The sequence below is a fragment of the Lindgomyces ingoldianus genome (genome assembly GCF_010093535.1).
Source record: "Lindgomyces ingoldianus strain ATCC 200398 unplaced genomic scaffold BDR25scaffold_5, whole genome shotgun sequence".
NCBI classification, from domain to species: domain Eukaryota; kingdom Fungi; phylum Ascomycota; class Dothideomycetes; order Pleosporales; family Lindgomycetaceae; genus Lindgomyces; species Lindgomyces ingoldianus.
Window position 1 is genome coordinate 95338 of NW_022985166.1, and position 23210 is coordinate 118547.

The 23210-nt window shown below is 42.5% G+C and overlaps 9 protein-coding genes across 9 annotated transcripts; 4 read left to right on the plus strand and 5 right to left on the minus strand.

The window, feature by feature from the left end:
* Window positions 1–4062: 4062 nt before the first annotated feature.
* On the minus strand, window positions 4063–5692 carry BDR25DRAFT_212990 (uncharacterized protein; the record flags this gene model as incomplete). Its single annotated transcript, XM_033684737.1, has 3 exons — window positions 4063–5126; window positions 5171–5530; window positions 5584–5692. The coding sequence occupies 3 exons, from the start codon at window positions 5690–5692 to the stop codon at window positions 4063–4065; spliced, it is 1533 nt and encodes a 510-aa protein (XP_033551911.1).
* A 292-nt stretch (window positions 5693–5984) lies between these two features.
* On the minus strand, window positions 5985–7338 carry BDR25DRAFT_322443 (PEBP-like protein; the record flags this gene model as incomplete). The annotated part of the gene is made up of 2 exons (XM_033692033.1): window positions 5985–6730; window positions 6780–7338. The coding sequence occupies 2 exons, from the start codon at window positions 7336–7338 to the stop codon at window positions 5985–5987; spliced, it is 1305 nt and encodes a 434-aa protein (XP_033551912.1).
* An 87-nt stretch (window positions 7339–7425) lies between these two features.
* BDR25DRAFT_300938 (ribosomal protein L4) lies at window positions 7426–8505 on the plus strand. Its single transcript, XM_033689474.1, has one exon. The coding sequence runs from the start codon at window positions 7481–7483 to the stop codon at window positions 8465–8467; it is 987 nt and encodes a 328-aa protein (XP_033551913.1). The 5' UTR covers window positions 7426–7480; the 3' UTR covers window positions 8468–8505.
* BDR25DRAFT_300939 (uncharacterized protein) lies at window positions 8488–9455 on the minus strand. The gene has a single exon (XM_033689475.1). The coding sequence runs from the start codon at window positions 9384–9386 to the stop codon at window positions 8589–8591; it is 798 nt and encodes a 265-aa protein (XP_033551914.1). The 5' UTR covers window positions 9387–9455; the 3' UTR covers window positions 8488–8588.
* A 116-nt stretch (window positions 9456–9571) lies between these two features.
* Window positions 9572–10507, plus strand: BDR25DRAFT_300940 (autophagy protein 16). The gene is made up of 2 exons (XM_033689476.1): window positions 9572–9749; window positions 9810–10507. Exons 1-2 carry the CDS (start codon window positions 9665–9667, stop codon window positions 10361–10363), a joined length of 639 nt encoding a protein of 212 aa, XP_033551915.1. The 5' UTR covers window positions 9572–9664; the 3' UTR covers window positions 10364–10507.
* A 219-nt stretch (window positions 10508–10726) lies between these two features.
* BDR25DRAFT_278999 (Mov34-domain-containing protein) lies at window positions 10727–12156 on the plus strand. The gene is made up of 2 exons (XM_033687721.1): window positions 10727–10804; window positions 10863–12156. Exons 1-2 carry the CDS (start codon window positions 10780–10782, stop codon window positions 11894–11896), a joined length of 1059 nt encoding a protein of 352 aa, XP_033551916.1. The 5' UTR covers window positions 10727–10779; the 3' UTR covers window positions 11897–12156.
* Window positions 12147–13936, minus strand: BDR25DRAFT_253884 (glutamyl-tRNA synthetase). The gene has a single exon (XM_033686266.1). The coding sequence runs from the start codon at window positions 13909–13911 to the stop codon at window positions 12280–12282; it is 1632 nt and encodes a 543-aa protein (XP_033551917.1). The 5' UTR covers window positions 13912–13936; the 3' UTR covers window positions 12147–12279.
* Window positions 13937–14067: 131 nt separating this feature from the next.
* On the plus strand, window positions 14068–15871 carry BDR25DRAFT_99821 (DnaJ-domain-containing protein). Its single transcript, XM_033699365.1, has 5 exons — window positions 14068–14203; window positions 14250–14279; window positions 14330–14388; window positions 14452–14914; window positions 14968–15871. Coding segments are annotated over exons 1-5 (1305 nt in total). The 5' UTR covers window positions 14068–14202; the 3' UTR covers window positions 15720–15871.
* BDR25DRAFT_350466 (uncharacterized protein) lies at window positions 15834–18651 on the minus strand (the record flags this gene model as incomplete). The annotated part of the gene is made up of 9 exons (XM_033694705.1): window positions 15834–15939; window positions 15970–16001; window positions 16065–16077; window positions 16126–16526; window positions 16562–16678; window positions 16742–16799; window positions 16867–17152; window positions 18353–18447; window positions 18485–18651. The coding sequence occupies 9 exons, from the start codon at window positions 18649–18651 to the stop codon at window positions 15834–15836; spliced, it is 1275 nt and encodes a 424-aa protein (XP_033551919.1).
* Window positions 18652–23210: the final 4559 nt, after the last annotated feature.

Below are 23210 nucleotides of genomic sequence, written 5' to 3' on the forward strand. Positions count from 1 at the left end.
AACCTCTACCTTAGTTAGCTTTAAGCTAGTTTTTAGACTAAAACGTAAGGCAGCCTTTTCTAGCGCTACGTTGTTGCTGCTAGAAGGTCTAGTGTATATAGCTTAGCTAGTGTAAGCTACTAAGCGTTATGTTGTTATTTATCCTGCGCCTCTAGTCCACAGGTAGTTAGCCTCTAGCTAGTAACTAAGTCATGCGCATAGCGCCTCTAAGCTGCGGGTAGGTCATGTGACGCCTGGGACATGCGTCTGCTAAGAAGGGGGATAATGTAAGGCTAAGATGGCGCTTACGTGCAACAGGTATATATACTATTCTGCACCTAAAAATTAAATGTTAGTTAATTATTCATACCTTTTAGTTGTATTAGCAGAGTAGTGCAAAGCCTTGTTCTTATAGTTTATTTATAATAAAAGCTTTTTATTATATAAATAACGTACCTAACGGGTTGGCCGGCCACTTTTGCCAAGCCCCTACTAAACTCTACCTATCTACATAATGCCTTAACAACAACACTAGATTAAATCTTCTAAATAACGTTAGATACAGCTTACTCTTTAGGCTTTTAAATAAGACTTAAAACTCTTCTTACAACACGCTGCAGCTATCTATAATGTCTCTTACATAACACTAAGTAATTAACGCGCTAGACAGCCTTTATAAGCAGAATGCTAGCCTAAATTAAGAAATCTAACTAAGCTTAAAAAAAAGTAGTTATTAAGTATATACTTAAGCTTATAACACACAGATTTCCCTTTAGGCTTATAGCTATAGCTAATATAGCTAATTTTTTACCTACAGAGTGTAATCTAGGCTAGGTTAGCTTAAACTAGACTAGTATGTAAGTTAAGCACTGCTTTAAGTTTATAATAAAGTTTAATTATAAGTATAATTATAAAAGAGCGCTTTATAAAGATCTAGAGGTTATCTAGGGCTAGTTTTACCTAGTAGCTAACATAAAAGCTAAGTATAGTATCTAGAATAAAGACAAGTATAACTTTAATAAATTAGACTTTATAATAGGCTAGATATTAACTAGAGCAGTTATTACAGCTTTAGAGAGACAAAAATAGCTAAAGGTAATATAGTAAAGTAATAAAAAGTAGATAATAGTTATCTAAAGCATTAACATAATAAAGTAGGCTATAAAATTATAAAGCTTTAAGCAGCAAATAAAGCTGCTATGTAACATAGATTATATAAAAGAAAGTAGATTTAAGCAGAAAAGACCTTAATAGTTAAGAATAAGGCTTGTCTAACTGCTTTAAAGAAGTTTAGAGCGCGTAGTAATAGGAAAAAGCTAAAAACATAAGTGTGCGCTAAAAAAAGTAAGCTAAGTTAAAGGCAATGTAGGTAGTGTAATTAGACTAGGCATAACTTGCGTACATGTAAGTAAGTAGTAAAAGTAGACTTTAAATAATATCTTGTGTTGTATTACTTTATATAGGGCTAAAGTAGGCTGTTTTGCGAGAGAATAAGGTGGTTTTAGTAGGGGCTTAGCAAACTTAGCAAAAGTGGCTAGCTAACCCGTGTAGCCGGCTAACCTGTTAGGTACGTTATAAGTTTTTTACTATTTATAAGATTTTTAATTTTAAGTTTGTATTTAGTAAAGTAGCTTTAAAAGTGTCTAAAAGTGCTTAAAAAGTCTTTTACTATTAGTATAGTAAAAGTAATTTTAAGCATTATTAAAAGTAATCTAGTAGTTAGTAAAAGTTAATTAAGACTAATAGTTTTTAATTTAGTTAGCTACTTAATTTACGCTTTTAATTAAGTAACTTAGTTTTTAAAAGCTATAACATACTTTACAGGTAAGTTGCTTACACACCTAAGTTACTTACTTTTACTAAGACTCTACTAAACTACTTTTTCTACACTAATGCATTTCTAACAACACTGCTTAAATGTACTAAAAGAATATTAAATATAGCTTACACTTTAAGCTTTTAAATAAAATATAAAACTCTTAAAGAAACATGCTACAGCTATATATAAAGTTTTATAAAAGATAATAAATAACTATAGCACTAGATAACTTTTATAAGCTAATTCTATAGCTAACTTATAAAGGCTAAGTAATAATAAAAAGTAAGTAATTATTAAGGCTATACTTAAGCTATATGCGCAAGGATTTTCTTTTTAGATAGCATTTATAGCTAATATAGCTAATTCTTTACATGCTAAGCATAATTTAAGCTATGTTAGTATAAACTAGCCTAGTATGTTTATAAAACATTATTTAAAGCTTAAAGTAAACTTTTAAGCATAAGTATAATTAATAAATATTTAGCTTATAATAAAGCCTATTTTACTAAAGTTATATATATTATTATTCTAGATACTATACTTAGCTTTAATATTTTTTATAAGGCTAAACTTACTTTAAATTACTTTAGACTTTTTATAAAAAGCTTTTTTATAGTTATACTACACTTAAATATTACTTTAAGCTTTAAATAACACTTTCTAAACATACTAAGCTAGTTTATGCTAATATAGCCTACATTATACTTAGCGTGTAAAGAATTAGCTATATTAGCTATAAATACTATCTAAAGAAAATTTTTTTATGTATATAGCTTAAGTATAGTTTTAATAATTACTTACTTTTTATTATTACTTAGCCTTTATAAGTTAGCTATAAAATTAGCTTATAAAAGTTGTCTAGTGCTATAGTTATTTATTATTTTTTTTAAAAAACTTTATATATAGCTATAGCATGTTTCTTTAAAAGTTTTATATTTTATTTAAATGCTTAGAGTGTAAGCTATATCTAATATTCTTTTAGCACATTTAAGTAGTGTTATTAGAAATATATTAGTGTAAAAAAAGTAGTTTAGTAAAGTCTTCGTAAAAGTAAGTAACTTAAGTGTGTAAGCAACTTGCCTGTAAAGTATGTTATTACTATAGTTTAACTTTAAATTTAGTAAGTTTTTAGCATTAAGTTTTATAAAAAAAGTTTAGCTATTAAAGTTAGAAGTTATTTAGCTTTAGTAGTAAGCATTTTATCTTAGCTATAGCTAAAGTGTATTATAAACTTTATACTAAAGTCTAAAAGTAGTTAAAAGTTAAGTATTAGTAGTTATTTTTAATTTTAAGAAGTTATTAGTAGTTTTTAAGTTTTTACTTTAGCACACTTTTTATAACTTTTTTAAAAGTAATTTTAATTATAAAAAATAAAAAGTTTTAAACTTAAAAGCTTTAGTTAATAAAAAGTTTTTAAATTTTTATTTATAGTAACTAAATAATTTAATATTATAGTATGTAAAAATTATAACTTAAACTAAATTAAACACTTTTTAAACTTAAACATTATTAAATAAATAAATACTATAATATTATTAATAAAACTATTACTAGTAAAAGTAAGTTTTTTAATATAATATAATATTGCAGGCAAGATAATAGGTCTAAATGCAGTAAAAATCTACTTAGAGGCATATAGAAGTGCGTAGAGACTTAATAACCTAGGAATTCTATTAATACCTATAGGCCTTATATAAAAGGATATTAGAAAACTACTAAGCTAGCTAAGGGGAGAGGTGCAACTAAATACTTAGGGGAATAGAAGTAACTATAGGGGACAAGGTTAAGTTAGCGTTAGGTCTAATACAGGGACCCTTTGGATAGGTTCTGAGCGACCAGAGATGGAACGATTCATAAGAATTGTTACACTACTATAGCTTATTATATGTGTTTAAATTAGCGTAAGCAGTAGAACTAGATCATAAGAATAATTCTGCCTTCTTGCTAAGTTAGTATAGTTTTACGTTGTTTACACATCGCGTCTTGCACGTGGTGTTCGCAATGCTAAGAGATCTTGTCGGGTTCAATGATTTGGCGGGTTCGATGGTGGACCACGTTATAACAGATGGACGATAAAAGCTGACAGGCCAATCACTATGCCCAATCTGCATGCCACCTGTGCTACAAAGTAATCTAATCGGCATCAATATATGGTTGTATCTCAATTTCTATCATATACACCCCAAGCCCTTCAGTTTGAACATCCATACTTCCACTTGCACCGCGAACATTACGTCCAACATATTACCTCCTCCACATACGCATCAAACAACGCGCTCCCTTGTCAGGATATCCCATCCCACCAACCTGAACACTTCACCCTTGAACCAATCTGTCACATCGCGGTCTCCAAGCTTGGGTACGTCTGGTAGTCCCCCTAGCCGTGTAGGCATCCGTAGCACGTCTGCAAGCTCATCGTCATCCTTTTCGGACCATATACATTGGATAAGCGTGCGTTGAAGCCGTTCTTTGGCACGGACACTAAGAGGTATCTTGCGGGCGGGTGTGTAAGTTAAAGATCGTGCTATACCGCCTAGCTTAGACTTTTGGGATTTCGAGGAGGACGAAGAAGGCCGTGAATCCAGGTAGTTGGGCGCCAACGTGATGGCTCGTTCGAAAATGATGACTAGTGATGGTATTTCAAGCCGAGCTGCCAAATCTTCCTCTTGTTTCTTCTGGATTGTGTCCGGATCCAATATGTTCTCCTCATGAGCTCTGAAAGTGCGATCATACCCAAACATACAGTAGTGGAGGCAGCTACTAACTCGGTCAAGGAGGACAAAGAGGAAACCTTCGAATATTTCGCGGTGAACTGGGTTATTTTTATCAAGGTACGCTACAATAGCATTAAGAAACTGGGCGAGGTTGCGAGACTGTACGCCTTCTTTCCCAGAACTGGGGGGCTTTGCAGGGCTACTACTTCTGTTCCTCTCAGATGCCAAACGTGTGGCAGCAGTTGAGCGTGCTGATCTTGTCATGCTATCGAGTACCGTCTTGAACATCTTAACAGTTTCATAGATGACGATATTGCAAAATCGATGTCCAAAGGTATTCTCCACTATTTTCTCGAGGCCGACGAGAATGGACGTAAAGGCTCTTGCCGATCCTCGAATGATGCAAGAGAGCTCCAATTTGTCTTTCTCCAAGGGAGCTTGGATTCTCTTGTTGGTGTGGGTAAGTTGGTTTTGCTGTGTGGAAACTGTGGTGATGACTGCACCGATGGCCCGAGAAGTCTGAACGAGATTTGAACAAATGGCTTCACAGTCTGGATTCTGGTGTCTGCATAACTTGTGAACATTGTAGAGGCTGCGACTGAGAGTGTTCCCCGCTTGAAAACGTTAGCGATGCAGCAGAAACGCGACGTCCGCCTACCCTCTCCCACGCTTTCAAGCAGATCTAGGTCATTAGAGAAGGTACCTTCCTGTCCTAGGGTCGGATGATCTGAGGCAGTTAGTGAAGGCCTTCCGCGTTTCGATGGCGCCTGTTTCCCCCCCCTCCTCTTGCGCTTGGCGGTTGGAGTAACTTTGCCCTCGGGTTGAATGGCAAGATTTTGTAGATGGTCGTTTGCTCTCTCCAGCTGGACATTGCGCTGTTGGAGTTGCTGACAACTCTGCTGGACCCTCTCAAATTGCTCCTTCCAGTAAGAAACGCTGTTGAAATGACGATGGCTATCTCTAGAAGTAATGCGCTGTTTGCCTTGGCTCAGATGATGTCGCAGCTGGACCATATAGTCTTTCTTGTGTCAACATTAACCGTAGTCATTCCCTAGAAAGTTCAGGAATTACCTTTCACTGTAATCGTATCGGGCTTGCGTCGTACAATGGCAACGGCGAAAGCGATTTGAAGCTGAGATGGGAGAAGGCCATCCGTTGTGGCTACCTTATCTGGCGCCATCTCGGTGCATAAAAGTGAGAGGAAGCTAGACTGCCTAGCGAAAGAGAAGAGAGGTGGTATTCATGGATGGGGCGTGGTGCTCCCGCTTCGGAGTCTTGAATTCTTAAAAGCAGAAGGAAAGGACGACCGACCCCTTGACACCTCCCCTCACCTTTTACATGCCGAAAGCTAGCGGGTCGCGCTTCAGAAAGCTTTGAAAATGATTCGAGCTATAATACATTAGGGCTTACATCTCGCCATGCTGCTTAAAAAATCGTACACTGCTCTCCTTCACTCCCAGACTCATAGCAGACTACCGCATCCTCTCAGTCCGCCTCTTGTACGGCAGCGGCTCGATTCTCTTCCTCTTAAATTCGATATTCACCTGGTCGCCAAAGCCGGCTCTCTGCATCACTGCTGCCATGTGTTCATCCCATCTAGTCCGGAACAGAGTTACACCGATGGGTTTCAGTTTGTTCTTATCGATAAAGCTTCGCAAAATGAAATCCATCCTCTTCGTCTTGCCGACCTGGGTAACGTCCAAAACTCTGGCATCGAGTTGTTCGAGCACGAAGACAGCTAAACGGTGGTATGGAGCGCCTTTGTGAGCCCACGGTGGTAGCCAAGGCGAGGAAATATGGAATGGTGTAGGCTCTTTTACGTCTTTGGGTTGGTGGTCGAGGCTGTTGAGCGCGATGGAAGTTTGGGTGGCTGAGATAGGAATGTTGTTCGCGATGAAGTGGCAACGGTAGGTGAAGCCATCCTTCTCCGGCACCGGCACGTCTGCGTCGACGACTACGACCGTGACTAGCTTCTCTCCGGGCTCGAACGTCTGGACTTTCAGCCTCGGTATACTTTCGCTGATGCACGAGTCCACAAACTCTCCGGGAGCGATTTTCCTTCGGCCGAATGCCAGATCAACGTCCGCGATGGGGTCCAGAGCTGGGAGAATATCCGGGACAATATTCAGCTGCTTGATACGCTGCTCCAGAATAAGGCGCTTGTACTGTCGCCATTTTCGGTCGGCCAGGTAGCGGTAGATGGACTTGTTCATGTCCCCTGCAAGCAATCAGTGGCGCCAATGTGTAACGTTTGAATTCAAGCATACCTTCTCCGTCCTCAAACTTCTTCTTCACCATGGGGTCATTGATGTCGGCCAGAATGATCAATTCGTTCAAATGGTTCCGCATGCTCCGAATCCTCGCCTCCTTTGCCTTGACTCCACCGCTCACCGCCGGATCCTGCGTCACCAAGTTTTGCAGCCTCGACTTCTGCTTCTGGATCTGCTTAAGCTTCTCCTGTCGGTCCTCGAACAATATTTTCCTGGCCTCCTGGAAGCACTGGTAGGGGAGTTGATCAAATGGGATTAGAGCCGAGGTTTGGAGGGCAGCGCGCCGTCGTCGAGACCCGATGGGCTGGATTCCATCTCGTCGGAGTAGTCGGCGTTCGTCGCGTTTGTTGTCGACCAGGTTGGGATCAAGTGGTCCCCATTTTTCCATGGAGTTGGGTTGCGCTGGAGGTTGCACCTGGGCTTCTTCACGGGTCGCGGTCGAACTCGAAAAGAGTCGGATAGAGGAGCCATTGAGAAGGGAGTTAGTGTTCGCGGCCTGTCTTATGCATCGTATACATGAGTTGAAAGGACGTATCGACGACTTGACAGATGCCATGGCCATGAGTGTGGATGGAAGGTGGGCTGGTCGTAGCCGTGAAAATGCCGTGGTGTGCCAAGACAATTTTTTTTGAAGCTTCACTACGCCAACTCCGCCGACGTCTGAATACCAACTAGATCCCCACACCACGCCCGCAGGCATGGCTTCCGCAATAGCAGTGACGCCATTCCGGCGAGCCATCTGCACCCGCTCGATCACGACTTCAACCTCATCCCTCGCGTCAGTTTCCGACATCACCGCCTCTATCGACACTGCCATCCCACGCTTCCCCATCAACGACACCGCCCCCGTCCACGCAACAATCCACCATTTTCCATCCCTCGAACCCCTCCGCTTCCAAGAATACCCGGCAAACTACCTCAGACTGCCCACTCGACGCGACATTCTTCACCGAGCTGTCATCTTCGAAGGCGACAACCACCGCCGCGGGACAGCGTCGACAAAATGGCGGTCCGAAGTCCATGGTTCTGCGCGAAAAATCCGGCCACAGAAGGGTTCCGGGCGGGCTCGTTTGGGCGATAAAAAGAGCCCCATGTTGCGCGGCGGGGGCGTCGCCTTCGGCCCTAAGCGTCGCGATTTTTCGACCGATCTGCCACGGCGGGTGTATGATCTGGCGTGGCGAACCGCGCTGTCGTACCGCTTCAAGAAGGGCGAGTTGGTGATTGTGGACAATGCTATGCATGTCCCTAAAGGCACGACTATGGACTATGTCCCCGAGATGCTCCGTGCACATGGATGGGATAATGCGGCCGGCAGGAGTCTATTAGTCACTTTGGGGCCACGGCCTAGGCTTGCTGGGTTGTTGAGTGGGAGGCATGGGCGCACGCTAACGTGGGACGAGGTCGATGTGAAAGACTTGCTGGAGTTAGGGAGAATTGTGATTGAGAGGGATGCGCTGTCCAATATCTTCGCCATGCACCGATGGGATTTGCACAAGAATTGGAATAGATTCCAGGTGAAGCGGGATCTTCCGATCGCGGAAGAACTAGAGAAAGAGGACGAAGATGAGCTGGTGTATGAAATGGAGGAGTTCGACGAGGACGTAGAGGCCACGGAGGAAAGAGGCGAAGACCAGCCTGCGCAAGGCGAGCAGAGCTACCAGGTCGTGGTTCAGGGAAAGTATTAGTGACCACGTATACTTGTGTATTCTCGCGTGTGTATAATTTATTGTACGGTTCTATATCTGCACCACAAAGGGACCAACTATCCAGATCCGCTTAGCCATATCTCATGCCTCCAGCGCATCCTCACTCGCCCTGTCCCTTCCGCTTCTCCACCTTCTCCACCTTCCCCTCAAAAACCAACGTCATTACCCCCCCAACCTTCCCATCCGGATCCTTTGTCTCGACTGCCCCCTTAGACTCCTCGACCGCCTCCCTCACCTTCTCCAACACACTCCTGCACTCTACCGCCGTCGCAACCCGCCCCCTCCTCTTCGGGCCCAATAAAACCTCCACCTTCCGGCCCTCCCTTAAGAACCCCTTCATTTTCTCAAGCCGATGTCGCAGGTCGTTCGCATCAATCGCCCAATTCAGCTCTAAGTTCTTCATACTGGGACCTGCGCCTCCCCCGCGCTTCTGCTTCCGACCGATGTCCAGCTTCGTTTTGTGCTGTTGCCGTAGGTCCATCTTGGAAATAACTTTACATGTTGGCGGGTTTTCCGGGTCGGGCGTGCCCCATGCGTCGACTTTGCCCGGGGAGACTTGGAGGATGTGGTAGAGGTTGCGGTCGAGTGATGCCAGAGCGGAAGTTAAGGCGGTGCGGCGGTGGAACTGGCCGCGGAGGTCGACGAGATTGATGGTCGGGCTATTGATGGCGGTGTCGAGGGTGTAGGCATCGGAGAGGGCGTGGCGCTGCGTGTCCTTTTTGAAGACTTTCGTGCGGATGGGGGTGAGTGGTAAGCCGGGGAGTGCGAGTGCTGCGTGGGGTGCTGGAAAGAAGCTGTGGGTGGGAGAAACAGCTGTGCGACAGCTGGCAGCGAGGTTCGGCGCAACAAAGACACGGAATAGGGCGCGGGAGGTACTGGAGAAGTGGAAGGGGGGCATGGCTGGCTATCCGAAAGCGCCCAGCGACCGGATGAACGCCCACAGCTGCAATTAACAGATTGCGAAAAGTAGTAATTATTGGAGACAGACTTTTGAAGGTTTCCGCACGGACTCTGTTCGGCGCGGGCAGCCCCTTGAGTAGCCTCCGTGAGGCAGCCCTGCCCACGCTATTCACCCCTAGGCTTCTCCCTCTTGCCTCGTTCGCACATAATTCCCAACATGATACCCAGAGATTCGGCCATTTCCACCTTGATATTTGCGTCGCTTGAAATACCGCCATGAACAGTCCACTCGCCGAGTATCTGTCCGCGTTGGAAGCACGTGACGCGCGGGAGCAGGCGCATGCTGCCTACATCAATGCATGTATGCCTTCCAGCTCATCCCCGAAGACACCGGAAAAGGCTGTAAATTAATGATATGCAGACACTAAGCTCGCCGACCGAACCGCAGGATCTCGTGCAGAAGCCCTAGCTCCCCCTCCAGCTCCATCTCTGAGCACCTCCACTAAGTCACTACGGCCGGGCACGCCAAAGGACAAAGGCTCTCCAGCACCACAGGACGTGACATCGCCGAGCAGCACTGCCCAACTGCGCGCAGAATTAGCCTCAACCCAGCGGATACGAGCCGCGCTCGAAACAAAGCTCTCCACCATATCCGCCGAGCTCGACGCTTTCAAGGCGTCAGACGCCGCACAGAAACGGCGCATCAGCCAGCTGGAGAAAACGAGGGAGCAGCTAGATCGCAAGGTCAAGGACCGGGCCGAGGAGCTGAAGGGCAAAGGCAGGCTGGTCGAGGGTGTGCAGGATGAGATGGTGGCGATTAATCTACAGCTACATATGATGGAGCAGGAGCGAGATAAACTGAGGATGGATAATGAGGAGTTGACGAGGAGGTGGGTGGAAAAGATGGAGCAGGAGGCGCAGAAGATGAATGATGAGAATATCTCGAAGGGGTATTATCAGGATGGACCGAGATGATGGTCAGTCTTGCGGGGACCGAGGCTGGCTTTGAATCTGCTGCATCCTCACACCTGACGTGGGAAGTGACAGAAATCTGCATCCTGTTGACATGCTCCGCAATTCCAGCAAGAAGTTTAACAGATAAACCGAACTGTAGTCATGCTTTATGTTATATGATGACATGTAGTATGTACAATTTCACATCCCTTCTACTCTCTGCAGCGAACTTTCGCTAGCATGGGATAGGAATCTCTAATTTGGATGGGCCCTCTTATCCGTGAATTCGTAGCGCTGCCTGCAGGTAGTGCCTTCATTGCAGCCTGGCCGGGGAGCTTACTGCGTAGCATATTTCTTGCCCCGCCTCAAGCTCCTCCCACCTCACCTGCAACCACAAACACCCCTAACAATTGGTACCTCCCGCAACCTCTCCGACCATGGAGACGGCAATGAAAGCTTGGGGTAAGCTCCCCCTCCCTTTTACTCTCCCCTCCCTATCCCCTCCACTAAACCTCCGTAGAGCTCGAAAACTCCATCAAGCTCGTCGATCCTACAAAGGACGCTCTTTACTCCTACTCGACCACCTCCCAGAAAGCCATCAACGAAGCCCGGCCATGGCGTAGTGACCCTCACCACTTCACCAGTGTGCGCGTCTCCGCCGTCGCATTACTGAAAATGGTCATGCACGCACGCTCAGGCGGCTCACTCGAGGTCATGGGCCTCATGCTTGGAAAAATCGAGGCCAACACGTTCATCGTGACGGATTCGTTCCGCCTCCCCGTCGAAGGCACCGAAACGCGCGTGAACGCCCAAGACGAGGCTAATGAGTACATGGTGGAATTCCTGTCGCGGGCACGGGAGGCTGGACAGCTCGAGAATGCCGTTGGCTGGTATCATTCACACCCTGGGTATGGGTGCTGGTTATCCGGCATCGACGTCTCAACCCAGAAAACGCAGCAGATGTACCAAGACCCGTTTGTTGCCGTCGTCATCGACCCGGATCGCACTGTCTCCGCTGGCAAAGTGGAGATCGGTGCATTCCGTACATTTCCCGAAGAATACGTCAAGGACAAGGAAAAGGCGGCGAGCTCTAAAGCAGGTGGTGGCGGGGTGGGAGAGGATGGCTTCCAAACGATCCCGCTCGGCAAGATTGAAGACTTCGGCGCCCATGCAAACCACTACTACGCCCTTGAAGTGTCTCACTACAAATCCTCGCTTGACACAAAGATACTCGAAGCTCTGTGGAACAAGTACTGGGTCGGTACGCTGTCCGCCTCGCCCCTGTTTTCGAATCGCGAATATGGTACGAAGCAAATTCAAGACCTAGCCCGCAAGATGAAGCAGGAGGAGCGAAGCTTAAAGGGTTATAAGGGGGGAGGCGGGTTTGGGGGAAGTATTGGCATGGAGGGGAGGGAAAGGGGGCAGTTGGCGAAGTTGGGAGCGGCCAGCGAGAAGATCTGTAGAGAGGAGGAAATGGGTTTGCTAGCTGCGAAGGTTAAGGAGAAGGTGTTTTGTTTGAATGGTGCGGAGCAGGAGGTTGAGATGAAGAGCTGAGGGTGGATGCGGAGAGAGTTCACTCACATGCATGGCAAGGCGTAGGCCCTCTTGGAATTCGAGGCGGGATGAAGGAGAGGAGGGCGAACAGGGTTTAGATGGCATAGCTGGTGCAACACCTGCTAGACGTGAAGACAGGCACGTCTCATGAATCGAGCCCGTGATTTTAGGACCGAACTGTGGAGGCTAGGTCAGGTCATGACGCATATCATATATAGATATAATACAATGGCTGGCGGGACCTATTACAAGTTCTCGCTACATCACGATTCCGCATCTGGCATGTAACAATATTCCTACAACTCCTCTAAAAAAAGTCCCTGTCCCTTTCTCCATACACTTATCCTGCAACCACACCACCCAACACTCCAATCCTCCCCTCCCTACCTACGCTCCCCCCCTACTTCAGCACCTAGCCTCCTCAAACACTCCCTCCTCCCTAAAATCACCATAACATCATAGATCCGCATCCCCTCCTCCGTGCCCGTCAACGCCGTCCTCAAATAATAAAACACCTGTTTCGGTTGGTTTCTGCTATCATCTCCAGCCTCAATAATCTGCCATACTTTCTCCTTAATCGCTTTCTTATTCCAATCTGGTTCGGGTATTTCTGATAGACGCTTTGATTCCGAAGGAATTCCCTCTCTCTCGGTGAAAGAAGATGGGTTGCGGAGGGGTTTGAACATGAAGGCATTGCGGCGTAGGAATTCGTTGGCGTTAGTATAGTTGGAGGCGTCGGATTGGATGATTTGGCGGATGTAGTCTTCCACCCCTATCTTCCTCTTAGCGAGGAGAGGCTCCCATTCTTGGTACGGGGAATTCAGAGCTTGGAGTAGGCGAACAGTAGCCTGGACCATTTCCTCAAGGCCCGAGCCAGCGGCCTCAGCGCGGAGGGCAGCGTGTTTGCGCTGTAGGAAATACAGTTTACCGAACGTGACGGTGGTGTTCCCCTTGGTGAACTTGAGCATAAATGTTTCGACGAGATTTTGCAAGTCCATGACATCGCTGTGTGCTTTGTGGCTCCAACCAAGCAGCGCGGCGAAGTTTGTCAGGGCTTCTGGGAAAATCTCCATTTCCTTGAAGGCAGAGATGTCGGTGTCGAAATTCCGCTTGCTGAGTTTATTTCCCTGCTCATCGACAAGCAACCCCACGTGCGCGAATGCCGGCGGCTCCCACCCAAATGCTGCATACATGGCGATGTGCTTCGGCGTCGACGGCATCCATTCCGAGCCCCGGATGACGTGGGTGATATGCATGTGGTGGTCGTCGACGACGTTGGCGAGATGGTAGGTTGGCAAACCGTCGGATTTCAAGAGGATGGGATCTTCGAAGGCTTGGTCGGCGCGGGGGCCTTGTTTGAGCGGTTTGAAGGTACCATAGACGAGGTCGTCGTATTCCAAGTATTCGTCTGGTACGCGGAGCCGGACAACGTGCTTCTCGCCGCGGCTAGCACGGCCATCAGACTCTTCTCGCGAGATACCGGCACAGGCGCGGTCGTAGTCAGTGGCGAGTCCCAAGGCATGTCGTGACTCGGCGAGCTGATGAAGGCGCTCTGGCGTGCAGAAACAGCGGTAGCCGTGGCCTAAATCGAGTAGCTTCTGCGCGTGATCTTTGTATAACTGGCTTCTTTCAGATTGCTTGTACGGGCCGTAAGGACCCCCGACTTCGGGCCCTTCATCCCATTGCAAACCGGCCCATCGTAGGTCTCTGAGCAGCCGCTCTTCAGCATCGGGTACAGTACGCTTCTGGTCGGTGTCTTCGATTCGGAGCAAGAATTGGCCGCCGGTGTGTTTTGCAAGGAGGTAGTTGAAGAGAGCAGTGCGGAGGGAGCCGAGGTGGAGGTATCCTGTTGGCGACGGCGCGAAACGGGTTCGTGCCGGCGTGTCTGGCGTGATGTGCCTACGCGGGAGTTTGTTGGATGAGAAGGAGCGACCTGAGCCCTTAGACAGGCGGATAAGACACGATCTACACGTGTAGGGTCTCAATTGACCTCTGAGAGGGAGCGGAAACGACATATTACAACAATGAAGAGAAAAAGAGACTTGTTGATCGCAGGGTGGGACAGGTGGGGCTCGGAATGCTACTTTTCTGCCCTTCACCGCCCGCTCGGAAAATCCGTCGGTCCGAGCTTTCCGAATTCGTGATTGCCGCCAGACTTGAAGGTTTGTTGCCTCGACCACCTAATCAGCCTCGACGGCCTGCTTCTTTGGTCGCTGACGAATCTCTGCCTTCGTGTTGATATTTCTGAACAGAGTGTCGATACAAGCCGCTTCGACACGACCCTTGTTTTGAAGGAGGCACGAGCGAGTAAGCCCCGCTTCTTGTTGAGAGCTTTGCTGACGTAGACTTCAAGTGAACGATATCGACGAGATTGACCTCTACGGTGCGTGTGATGTCCTTGCAACTACGCTGCTCTCTCTCTAATTGAGCCAGAGGTCCTTGGCATCACTAGCGGCGCCAGCAAAGCAGAGATCAAGAAGGCGTATCACAAGGTGTCCCTCCTCCAACGGCAGATCCAAACACCTTTTAACACCGTGCTGATACCATTCCTCTAGGCGGCACTCTCACACCACCCCGACAAAGTAGCAGAAGGCGAGCGCGTCGAAGCCGAAGTCCGCTTCAAAGCCGCAAAGCAAGCCTACGAAATCCTCTACGATGACGACAAACGCCACCTGTACGACACGCATGGCATGTCTGCCTTCGACCCCAGCAGAGGTGGTGGAATGGGTGGTGAGCCTGACATCGACGATATCTTCGCTCAGATGTTCGGCGGTATGAATTTTGGCGGTGTGCCTGGCATGGGCGGAATGCCTGGCGGGCCTGGAGGCCCAGGAGCAAGAAACGTGCCCAGGAAGGGGCGGAACGTTGAGCAAGAGTACGAGGTGACGTTGGAAGAACTGTACAAAGGGAAGACGACCAAGTTCTCGAGTACAAAGAATGTTGTTTGTCAGACGTGCAAGGGGAGTGGTGGGAAACAAGGCACGAAACCACATGATTGTAGTGTTTGCCACGGAAGAGGTATATTCCCTCTGTCCCCTACGAAATAAATGCCTATTTCTGACATTCCCCAGGCGCAAAAACGGTCCTCCGGCAGGTCGGCCCCGGCCTCGTCACCCAAGAAACAGTCGTCTGCAGCACATGTTCTGGCTCCGGCTCCCTCTTCAAAGACAAGGAGCGTTGCAAAAAGTGCAAAGGAAAGAAAGTTACGGAGGCCAAGAACGTCCTAGAACTCTATATCCCCCGCGGTGCACGCCAAGGCGATCGCATCGTGCTCCCTGGCGAAGCAGATCAACTACCAGACCAGGAGCCCGGCGACATAATCTTCGGGCTTGTTGAGACGCCCCACGATGTCTTCGATCGAGCAGGCGCCGACTTGAAAGCAGACCTGAATATCAGCCTCGTGGAGGCTTTGACTGGGTTCAACAGAGTGGTGTTAACGCACTTAGACGGACGAGGAATCCACCTCCACGTCAAGCAGCCCGAAGGCAAAATTCTGCGGCCAGGCGACGTGCTCAAAGTCCCTGGCGAAGGCATGCCAATGAAAAAATCCGACGCAAAAGGCGATCTCTACCTCCTCGTCGAGATCGAATTTCCTGAGGACGGTTGGATCAAGAGTGACGTCGTGGCTCAGAAGCTCCGAGACGCCTTACCTCCCCCTTCAACACCAGACCCCCACCGCCCCGAGGAAACCGATGAAGTGGAATTCGAGTTCGATGCCAATATAGATGACTTTGGCGCTGGCAGCGGCGATCCTCGCGCAGGCGCCGAGTGGGAAGATGATGACGACGATGAAGAAGGCGGGCCCCAGTGTGCTACGCAGTAATGTGGCTCCGCGCTATGGCTGTGGCGTAGTGGATATGGAGTCACGAAAAGATCGCTATAAGATCTGCTCTGCATGCATGGGCGTTGGTGGACGCTTGTTAATTGAATAGAGTGCTTAGGGTTTATATGGATGGTTAACTGGTAGATATCTCGAACTGTCCATACTAAGTCCGCTTTCCAATGCTAATCCAACCAAAATGAACAGATCCAATGCATCCAGCCTTGTTCCCATCAGCCACCCATTCATCCACTTCGCCATACTATTTCTGGCCATATCGCCCTCCTTGTCAGCCCTCCCTCTCACCGCTCAACCTCCTACTCCTTTCTAGCCTGTCAGCTACTCGACCAACTCCCAATAGCTCATAAGTTCCCTCAGCCATCTAATTACGTCCATTTAACCCATCCACCAATCTCCCATCGAACATAAATATTGGCTTTGCGAGAATCTCCTCAGCGAAAGTCTTCCCTGTCCGAGAAAAAGGGACAAGCTTCGGTGGAAGTAGGATGCGGACGCGGTTTTGTAGCTGGGAAGGGGATTAGTGCGGGCTTGACGAGGAGCTATGGTCTTCCTGGCATAAACGGGGAAGAGGGGAGCTGGGGGGCAATCAGAGGAGAGAACAAGGAAATAGAGAAGGGAGGGGGTGATTAAAGCATATCGCTCTACCATCACAAAATTAGGCTCGTTAGTGGAGTAGGAATCGACAGAGGGTTTGTTTTTCCCGAGCAAACGGTATTCTAGTGTTCCGGGTTCGTCAGCGTAGGCGTAGTGCATAGTTGTCGGACGAGTGATCCTAGCTTTGGAACAAGACTAGGATTGTTAGCCTGCGTAAATGTGCTTCACACTCGTGGGGATTTTACGCGTTCGGTCCTTCCTTTAGTTAGAGTGATAAAAGCGATGGCGTGGGCCTTGGAGTTGGTGGTTTGCGTGTTGAAGGTTTGGGATGCAGTGTAGGTGTATGACTGAGGCATTCTGAGAGCGATGCCCACAAATTGGTATTGTTAATCAAGTTGGTTTGATTTCACAGTGTGAATGGATGGATGGATGTCCATTATAGACTCTATGGTCGTGTGACTCATCTCGCTCATCTCCATTGGGCCAAATTGTATTTAGTGACATCATTAGGTGTTAGGAGTATGTATATTTGTACGTATCGAAGAGTCTATAGGGTGAATTCCTCAATTCTTCGGCATAACCTTCGGGCTTAGATGAGGTGGAGAATTTGTGGAGATCCGAGTACCAAAAGGCCTTTCCCAATATAAGGAAAAATACGAGAAAGTGGTTAGCTAAAGCTTGTGCAGTAAGACTGCGAGGCTGGCTGCGCGGGAATATTTCCTGTGAGTCTAATATACCGAATGATGGTTGGTGATAGTGACTACATGAGCATGGCCCTAGGAAGCTTGTCTTGTCTTCCTGTGACCTCTTTCCCAGGAGCCCTGTGGTTTTGAATTTATCCCTGCACAAGTAGAGCACGTTGAATTCTTAACTTTCTAACATACATTGTTTATAGATAGCAGTGAGCTTATTAGAGGGGGAATTATAGTCTAAGCTCCCTCCTAGATTTGTTAGGACAATAAATCAGCGTTTTCTCTTAGCGCGCATTACGTAATTCCCTTACTACTTAGTTTTCCTGCCTAAATCTATAACTTTTGTAAATTTAACTATAACATGTTAGTATCTGCACTTACACTTATAATTAACTTTAGGTAAGTTAAGGCTATAGTTGCTTATATAAAAGGCTTATCTTTGTAACGATCCTCATGAATCGTTCCATCTCGGATGGCCCGGAAAATACTTAATTATATGTATATTTAGCTGCTATAAAGATCTATAATAGCTCTTTTACTACTTATTATCTAGATTATTTAAATTAAACTCTACTTTATTACATAGGTTGTAACGTGCCTAATTAAGCACTTTTTACTTAATATAAAGGCCTCTAGTAGTGTGTTTAAAGTACTTTATTATAAACCTATTACACCTGCTTTTGCGCAACGCTGCTCTTAAAAAATTACTAAATCTACTAGTAGAATCTTAAGACTATATATACATATAATTTCTTTTAATTTAAGTCTTTAAAACAGCAAAAGTAAGTTCTATTAGGTTATAATTAAGTAAGTAGAGTAGTAAGTAGCACATAATATAGCTAACTTAATTAAAATTTTTAGTAATTTTATAATTTATATAAATTAACATATTATTAAGAATTATTACTATAAGTTTTCTACTATATATTACCTAAAGTGTAAAAATTAAACACTTTTTTATCTAAACTATAAACTTTTTTTAACTGTAGTATCCTTTTTTAATGTCTGTGCAAAGAAGATACCTATAGTTGTCAGATATGCGCACCTACTGTCAAGACAGGAGGAACGTTTGACGAAAGCTGCTACATAGTACGAGCAATAAGCTCGAACAGTATGTTGCAGCAAATTGCAGCATGTTGCAAGCTGGTCGCGCATAGGGCTAGTGCGCGAGGGACTCGGATCGGCAGAACAAAAAGCCGAGCAACACGAGTAGAGCAGAAAAAGGATTAATAAATCAACACAATTAATACAATTAATTAATCATCCCATACATCATATCTAAACCCATTATTCATCTTAGGAAGCCTAGAAACAGTGCTTTAATCTGACAATTAAGAGTCTCAGTGCCTCCATCGATACAAAATGGCCACCCAGCCTCCTCGAGACGCGACAGTCGTCCTTCGAGACCACACCGACTACAGAGCCTGGATGATGCAGCTGCAATCGAGATGTGTAGCGCACGGCATCTGGCCGCAAGTGGATCCTAAGTTGACCATCCAAATGATCTCCAAACCAAGAGCTCTAGAGATGCCGCTAATAGCTGAGTTTTCACCAGCCTCCAACGTCGAAACGCCTACGCACCTAAACAAGCTATTGACAAGCGGTGTCAGAGCCTTTAAAGAAGCCATTAAATACTACAAGATTAAGGCTGACAAGTACAAGAGTAACAGACATAATTATAAAAGAGAGTAATTAAGCCTCTAACAGATTATTGTCTTTATCTAGTTAACAGTCAGCCTGCATCTGCAGTGTACATGCTGTTCCCTAGATTAACTACTTAGACAGTAGATTACAAACCTTAAAGTGTCACGGTATCCTCCCCGGATCCCAGACATAACTGTATTAGACGCGTACTAGAGTATTATTAGTGCACGTCTGACACAAACACAACACAATATAGACATAAACTTAAGCACAAACTACTTTAACACTAACTAAACCTAGAACAGGCTTAATTTATACCTAAAGCGCTTAGACTTTTAAGCTAAGTATTTAATTGCTAATTTCCTTCTAAACTTTTCTATTCCTTACACAACGTCTTATACCTACTATAATACTTTACATAGTAATTAAACTAGACTTTTGTAAAGCTCTATAACCTTACTTGTGCATAATTATAACATTATGTTGTGTTAAAACTCTAGCTAAGAATAGCCTCTAAATCTAATCTAATAAGCTTAGTACTTACACAACTCTAAGCTATTAGAGTAAGCTAAAAAGCCTTTTAAAAAGCACTTACTTTATAGAAAAGCTACTATGTTGTAAGCTTTAAAGCTTTTTAAAAGAACTTTAAAGAATAGCTTTATGTTATTAAGTAGTCTATTTCTGCTTTAACTTTTGTTATAGTAGTAGAAACTAAAAACTTACTAGCCTTAAAGCTTACTTAGAAGTCTAGAGATAGCTTAACTTCCTTCTGCCTAACACTGCCTACAACCTATAACCTCTCTAACTTAGTAATAAAATCTAACTAACTCCCTAATCTCCTACTGTTTAATAGAAAATAGAAAGACCTACCTTCTTTTCTACATAAGCTCTAATATAAACTTAAAGGAAATATAAACTAATTCCCCTCTAAATGCTTTTAGTTACTATATGCCTACTTTTAACTTAACTATAATATAACAGCCTTAATTAACTTACTAATAAATAAAGATATTATTAACTTAGATTAATTTATAGCATTTCTGTAAGTAACTTATAAAGACTTAAATAAAAAGTTAACAGCCCTAAGTTACCTAAACACTTTATAATAAAAAAAAAAAAGCTTTACTTTACACTTTACTAAGTTCTACTAACTTACATCTAATACAGGCCTAAATAAGATAGGTCTAATTACAGCCCTACATAACTCCCTCTTAACTAAACTGCAACGCGCTATAGTAGAAGAACCCCTTCTAAACAACTTTAACATGTATGCAAACCTAATTGCTACCTACAATAATAACATAAGGTTCCTCCCTATACAAGCCCTAATACGCCTCTAAACTAGCGTAGTTGCAAATAAGGACCTTAACATAATAAAAATTAATTTAAATTATGCTTTAGTTAGTTCTAAAAAGCGTAAAAATTATAAAAAAAAAAGTTAATGTTTTAAGTACAGTAAGCATAGTTATATTTTTTAAAACTGCTTTATTTCTTTTTCTTAAGTCTACATAAGTAGCGCTACTAGTACTTATTAAAAATTTTTACTATTTTAATTTTATTTCTATAAGGGCTTTAACTTATATTTAAGCTTTAATTCTCTTTACTACTCTTAACATAGCTGCAGCTATAGCAGTAGGAGCCTATAAAAAGGCTTATTCTAGGGCTAAGTTACCCCTTAGAACTAATTTAACACTAGATCTCTGCTAACTTATAAGCTAAGTCCCCTACTAACAACTAAAAGTACTAAGTTAATATTCTTATATATTTATAATAAAGAACTATATTAGCCTTAATATAAGCTTTTATTAACTTAAAAGTAAATAGCATAAGTTACATTAATAAAAAACTAGCGCATAAACTAAATCTTTAATTAATACTACTTACCTAAATAATTTACTTAACTAGATTTAATAAAAAACAACTTAAAAAAAGTTTTATCTTTTGTACTACAACTATTATAATTACCTACTAACACTATAAGAAGCAGATTAAACTCTATGTAATAAACATAGAATGTTATAACCTAATCCTAAGACAACTATAGCTATATTAGCATAAAGTTGCCTTTAATTACTAAAAATAAGTTCTAAACTTTAACTTTTTTTAATGCTAAAATATATGCTTACACTTACACCTAAACAACACCTAAATAGCACTTAATATAGAAGGTTTTTAGACCTATTTTTTAATAACCTAGAGAAAAACTACCTAAGTAAGGCTAATAAGCTAGGCCTTTTACTAAAATAGGCTATATAAAATAATTTAATAACTACTTAAACTTAAAAAAAAAGAAGCTTTTAAAAAACTTTTACCTACCTAATTTAAACACAAACTAGGACTTAAACAGTAAATAAACATCTGCTACATAGAACCTGCCTTATTTATAACTCTAGCTTAATAACTAGATTATAAAATTTACATAGTTATAATTTCTAATATAAACTAAGCTTTAGCTCTCTAAAAACACACTAACTTAAAAATAATAGTCTCTTAAAACTACTATAACTTGTTACATGTTTTCTTCTAAAATAAGTTTAATAAGCTTTTAATATAATGTCTATATAATTACTAGATAACTTTTAAGCCTAGTAAACAACCTAGTTATAGGCTACTATATAAGATGTTACTAAATAAATTAAAAGTGCTCTAAAAATACCTTAACAAGAACCTAAAAAAAGAGTTTATTTAAGCTAGCTTCTTACTAGTAGCATTACTTATACTATTTATAAAGAAACTTAGAGGTAGGCTTTAATTCTACATTAACTACTAAAAACTAAACACTGTTACTATTAAAAACTAATACTTAATTCCTCTTTTACAAAAAACTCTAAGCTAACTAAGTAAAGTAAAGTATTTTATAAAGTTAGATATTATTACTACCTTTAATAAGCTAAAGATAGTAAAGAGTAATAAGTAGCTAATAGCATTTTAGACTTAATATAAACTATTTAAGTACCTAGTAATGCCCTTTAGCTTAGCTAACACGCCTAGTACTTTTTAACATTTTGTAAATAACTTACTCTAACCCTACCTAAACATGTTCTGCACTATGTATATTAATAATATTCTAATCTACAGTAATAGCCTTTTAGAGTATAAACAGCATGTACGCCTAGTGCTAAAGGCTATAAAAAAAGCAGGTCTGCAACTTAACATAGATAAATGCAAGTTCTACTAATTAAAGGTTATATATTTAAGATATGTAATCTTTATAAATAGTATTTAAATAAACTTTATTAAAGTTTAGACTATACTAGATTAGTAATACCTAAAAAACATAAAAGATGTTTAAGCTTTTATAAAATTTACTAACTTTTACTAATAATTTATTAATAACTTTTTATAGCTAGTAAGCCTTATAATTATACTTACTAAAAAAAAAGTTTAATTTAACTTTAACTTAAATTACTAATAGTTCTTTAACTAGCTAAAAAAAGCCTTTACTAAAGCCTTAATACTCTACTACTTTAACTTTAAACTACTAATACTTGTAGAAGCTAATGCCTTAGACTACATAGTAGCAGAAGTTCTTTTCTAGACTAAGCTAGACAGGACTATTAGGCCTATTACATACTTCTTAAAAAGAATAAGTCTTGCAGAAGGTAATTATAAGATCTACAACAAAGAATTACTTACTATAGTACACTACTTTAAATAATAGCAACCTAAACTAGAAAGTGCAGCGCATTTAATACAGGTTTTATTTAACTATAAGAACTTACAGTACTTTACAACTATAAAATAACTTAGCTACTAATAAGCCTATTAGTCTAAATACCTATTTTATTTTAATTTTAAAATTACTTATTATTCTAGTTAAGATAGAGAGAAACTAGATGCCTTTATAAAGCAATCCTAAAACGTCCTTACTTAAAAAGAAGTATAAAAGGCTTAACACTAAACTCTACTCTAACTTAAGCTATTTTTAGACCTTAACCTAAATAAAATAAATTAGATAATTAATTAAATTATTACTAATAAGTATCTAAATAATAAATTTATCTAAAAAACTTTAAACCTACTCTAAAACAGCACTAGTTAGTTAAAGAAGGTAACACTAGCTAACTATAAAAACTAAAATAGTAAGCTATATTACTATAACTAACTTATAATTTTTAATTCTAACAAACTAAAAATTAAACTACTTTAAATTATACACAACTTGCCTGTTAAAGGACACTTAGGCAGAGGAAAGACTCTTAACCTACTACAGAGAGAGTACTACTAGCCCCGCATGTTCTATACTGTACGCTAATATGTATTATGTTGCTATACTTACTATAAAGTAAAGGCCTCTTAAGAAAAGTATAATAGCCTACTTAAACTACTTCTAATCTCTAAACAAGCTTAGAAAAATATATTAATTAATTTTATTATAGACCTACTCTTATCTAAAAGGTACATAAATATTATAGTAGTTATTAATTACTTAACTAAGTATTAACACCTAATACTATATTCCTCTATAACTGCCTCTAATATAGCCTAGTTATTCTACTAATACATATAAGTTTACTATAGCCTGCCTAACATAATTATATTA

Bases quoted from the DNA above. Each gene is read 5' to 3' on its own strand.
- BDR25DRAFT_253884 (XM_033686266.1), bottom strand. From the start codon at position 13,911: ATGTCGTTTCCGCTCCCTCTCAGAGGTCAATTGAGACCCTACACGTGT.
- BDR25DRAFT_300939 (XM_033689475.1), bottom strand. From the start codon at position 9,386: ATGCCCCCCTTCCACTTCTCCAGTACCTCCCGCGCCCTATTCCGTGTC.
- BDR25DRAFT_300940 (XM_033689476.1), top strand. From the start codon at position 9,665: ATGAACAGTCCACTCGCCGAGTATCTGTCCGCGTTGGAAGCACGTGAC. The intron at 9,750-9,809 runs GTATGCCTTCCA...AATGATATGCAG, and splicing joins TGCTGCCTACATCAATGCAT to ACACTAAGCTCGCCGACCGA.
- BDR25DRAFT_278999 (XM_033687721.1), top strand. From the start codon at position 10,780: ATGGAGACGGCAATGAAAGCTTGGG. The intron at 10,805-10,862 runs GTAAGCTCCCCC...AAACCTCCGTAG, and splicing joins GACGGCAATGAAAGCTTGGG to AGCTCGAAAACTCCATCAAG.
- BDR25DRAFT_300938 (XM_033689474.1), top strand. From the start codon at position 7,481: ATGGCTTCCGCAATAGCAGTGACGCCATTCCGGCGAGCCATCTGCACC.
- BDR25DRAFT_99821 (XM_033699365.1), top strand. The intron at 14,389-14,451 runs GTGTCCCTCCTC...CCATTCCTCTAG, and splicing joins TCAAGAAGGCGTATCACAAG to GCGGCACTCTCACACCACCC. The intron at 14,915-14,967 runs GTATATTCCCTC...GACATTCCCCAG, and splicing joins TAGTGTTTGCCACGGAAGAG to GCGCAAAAACGGTCCTCCGG.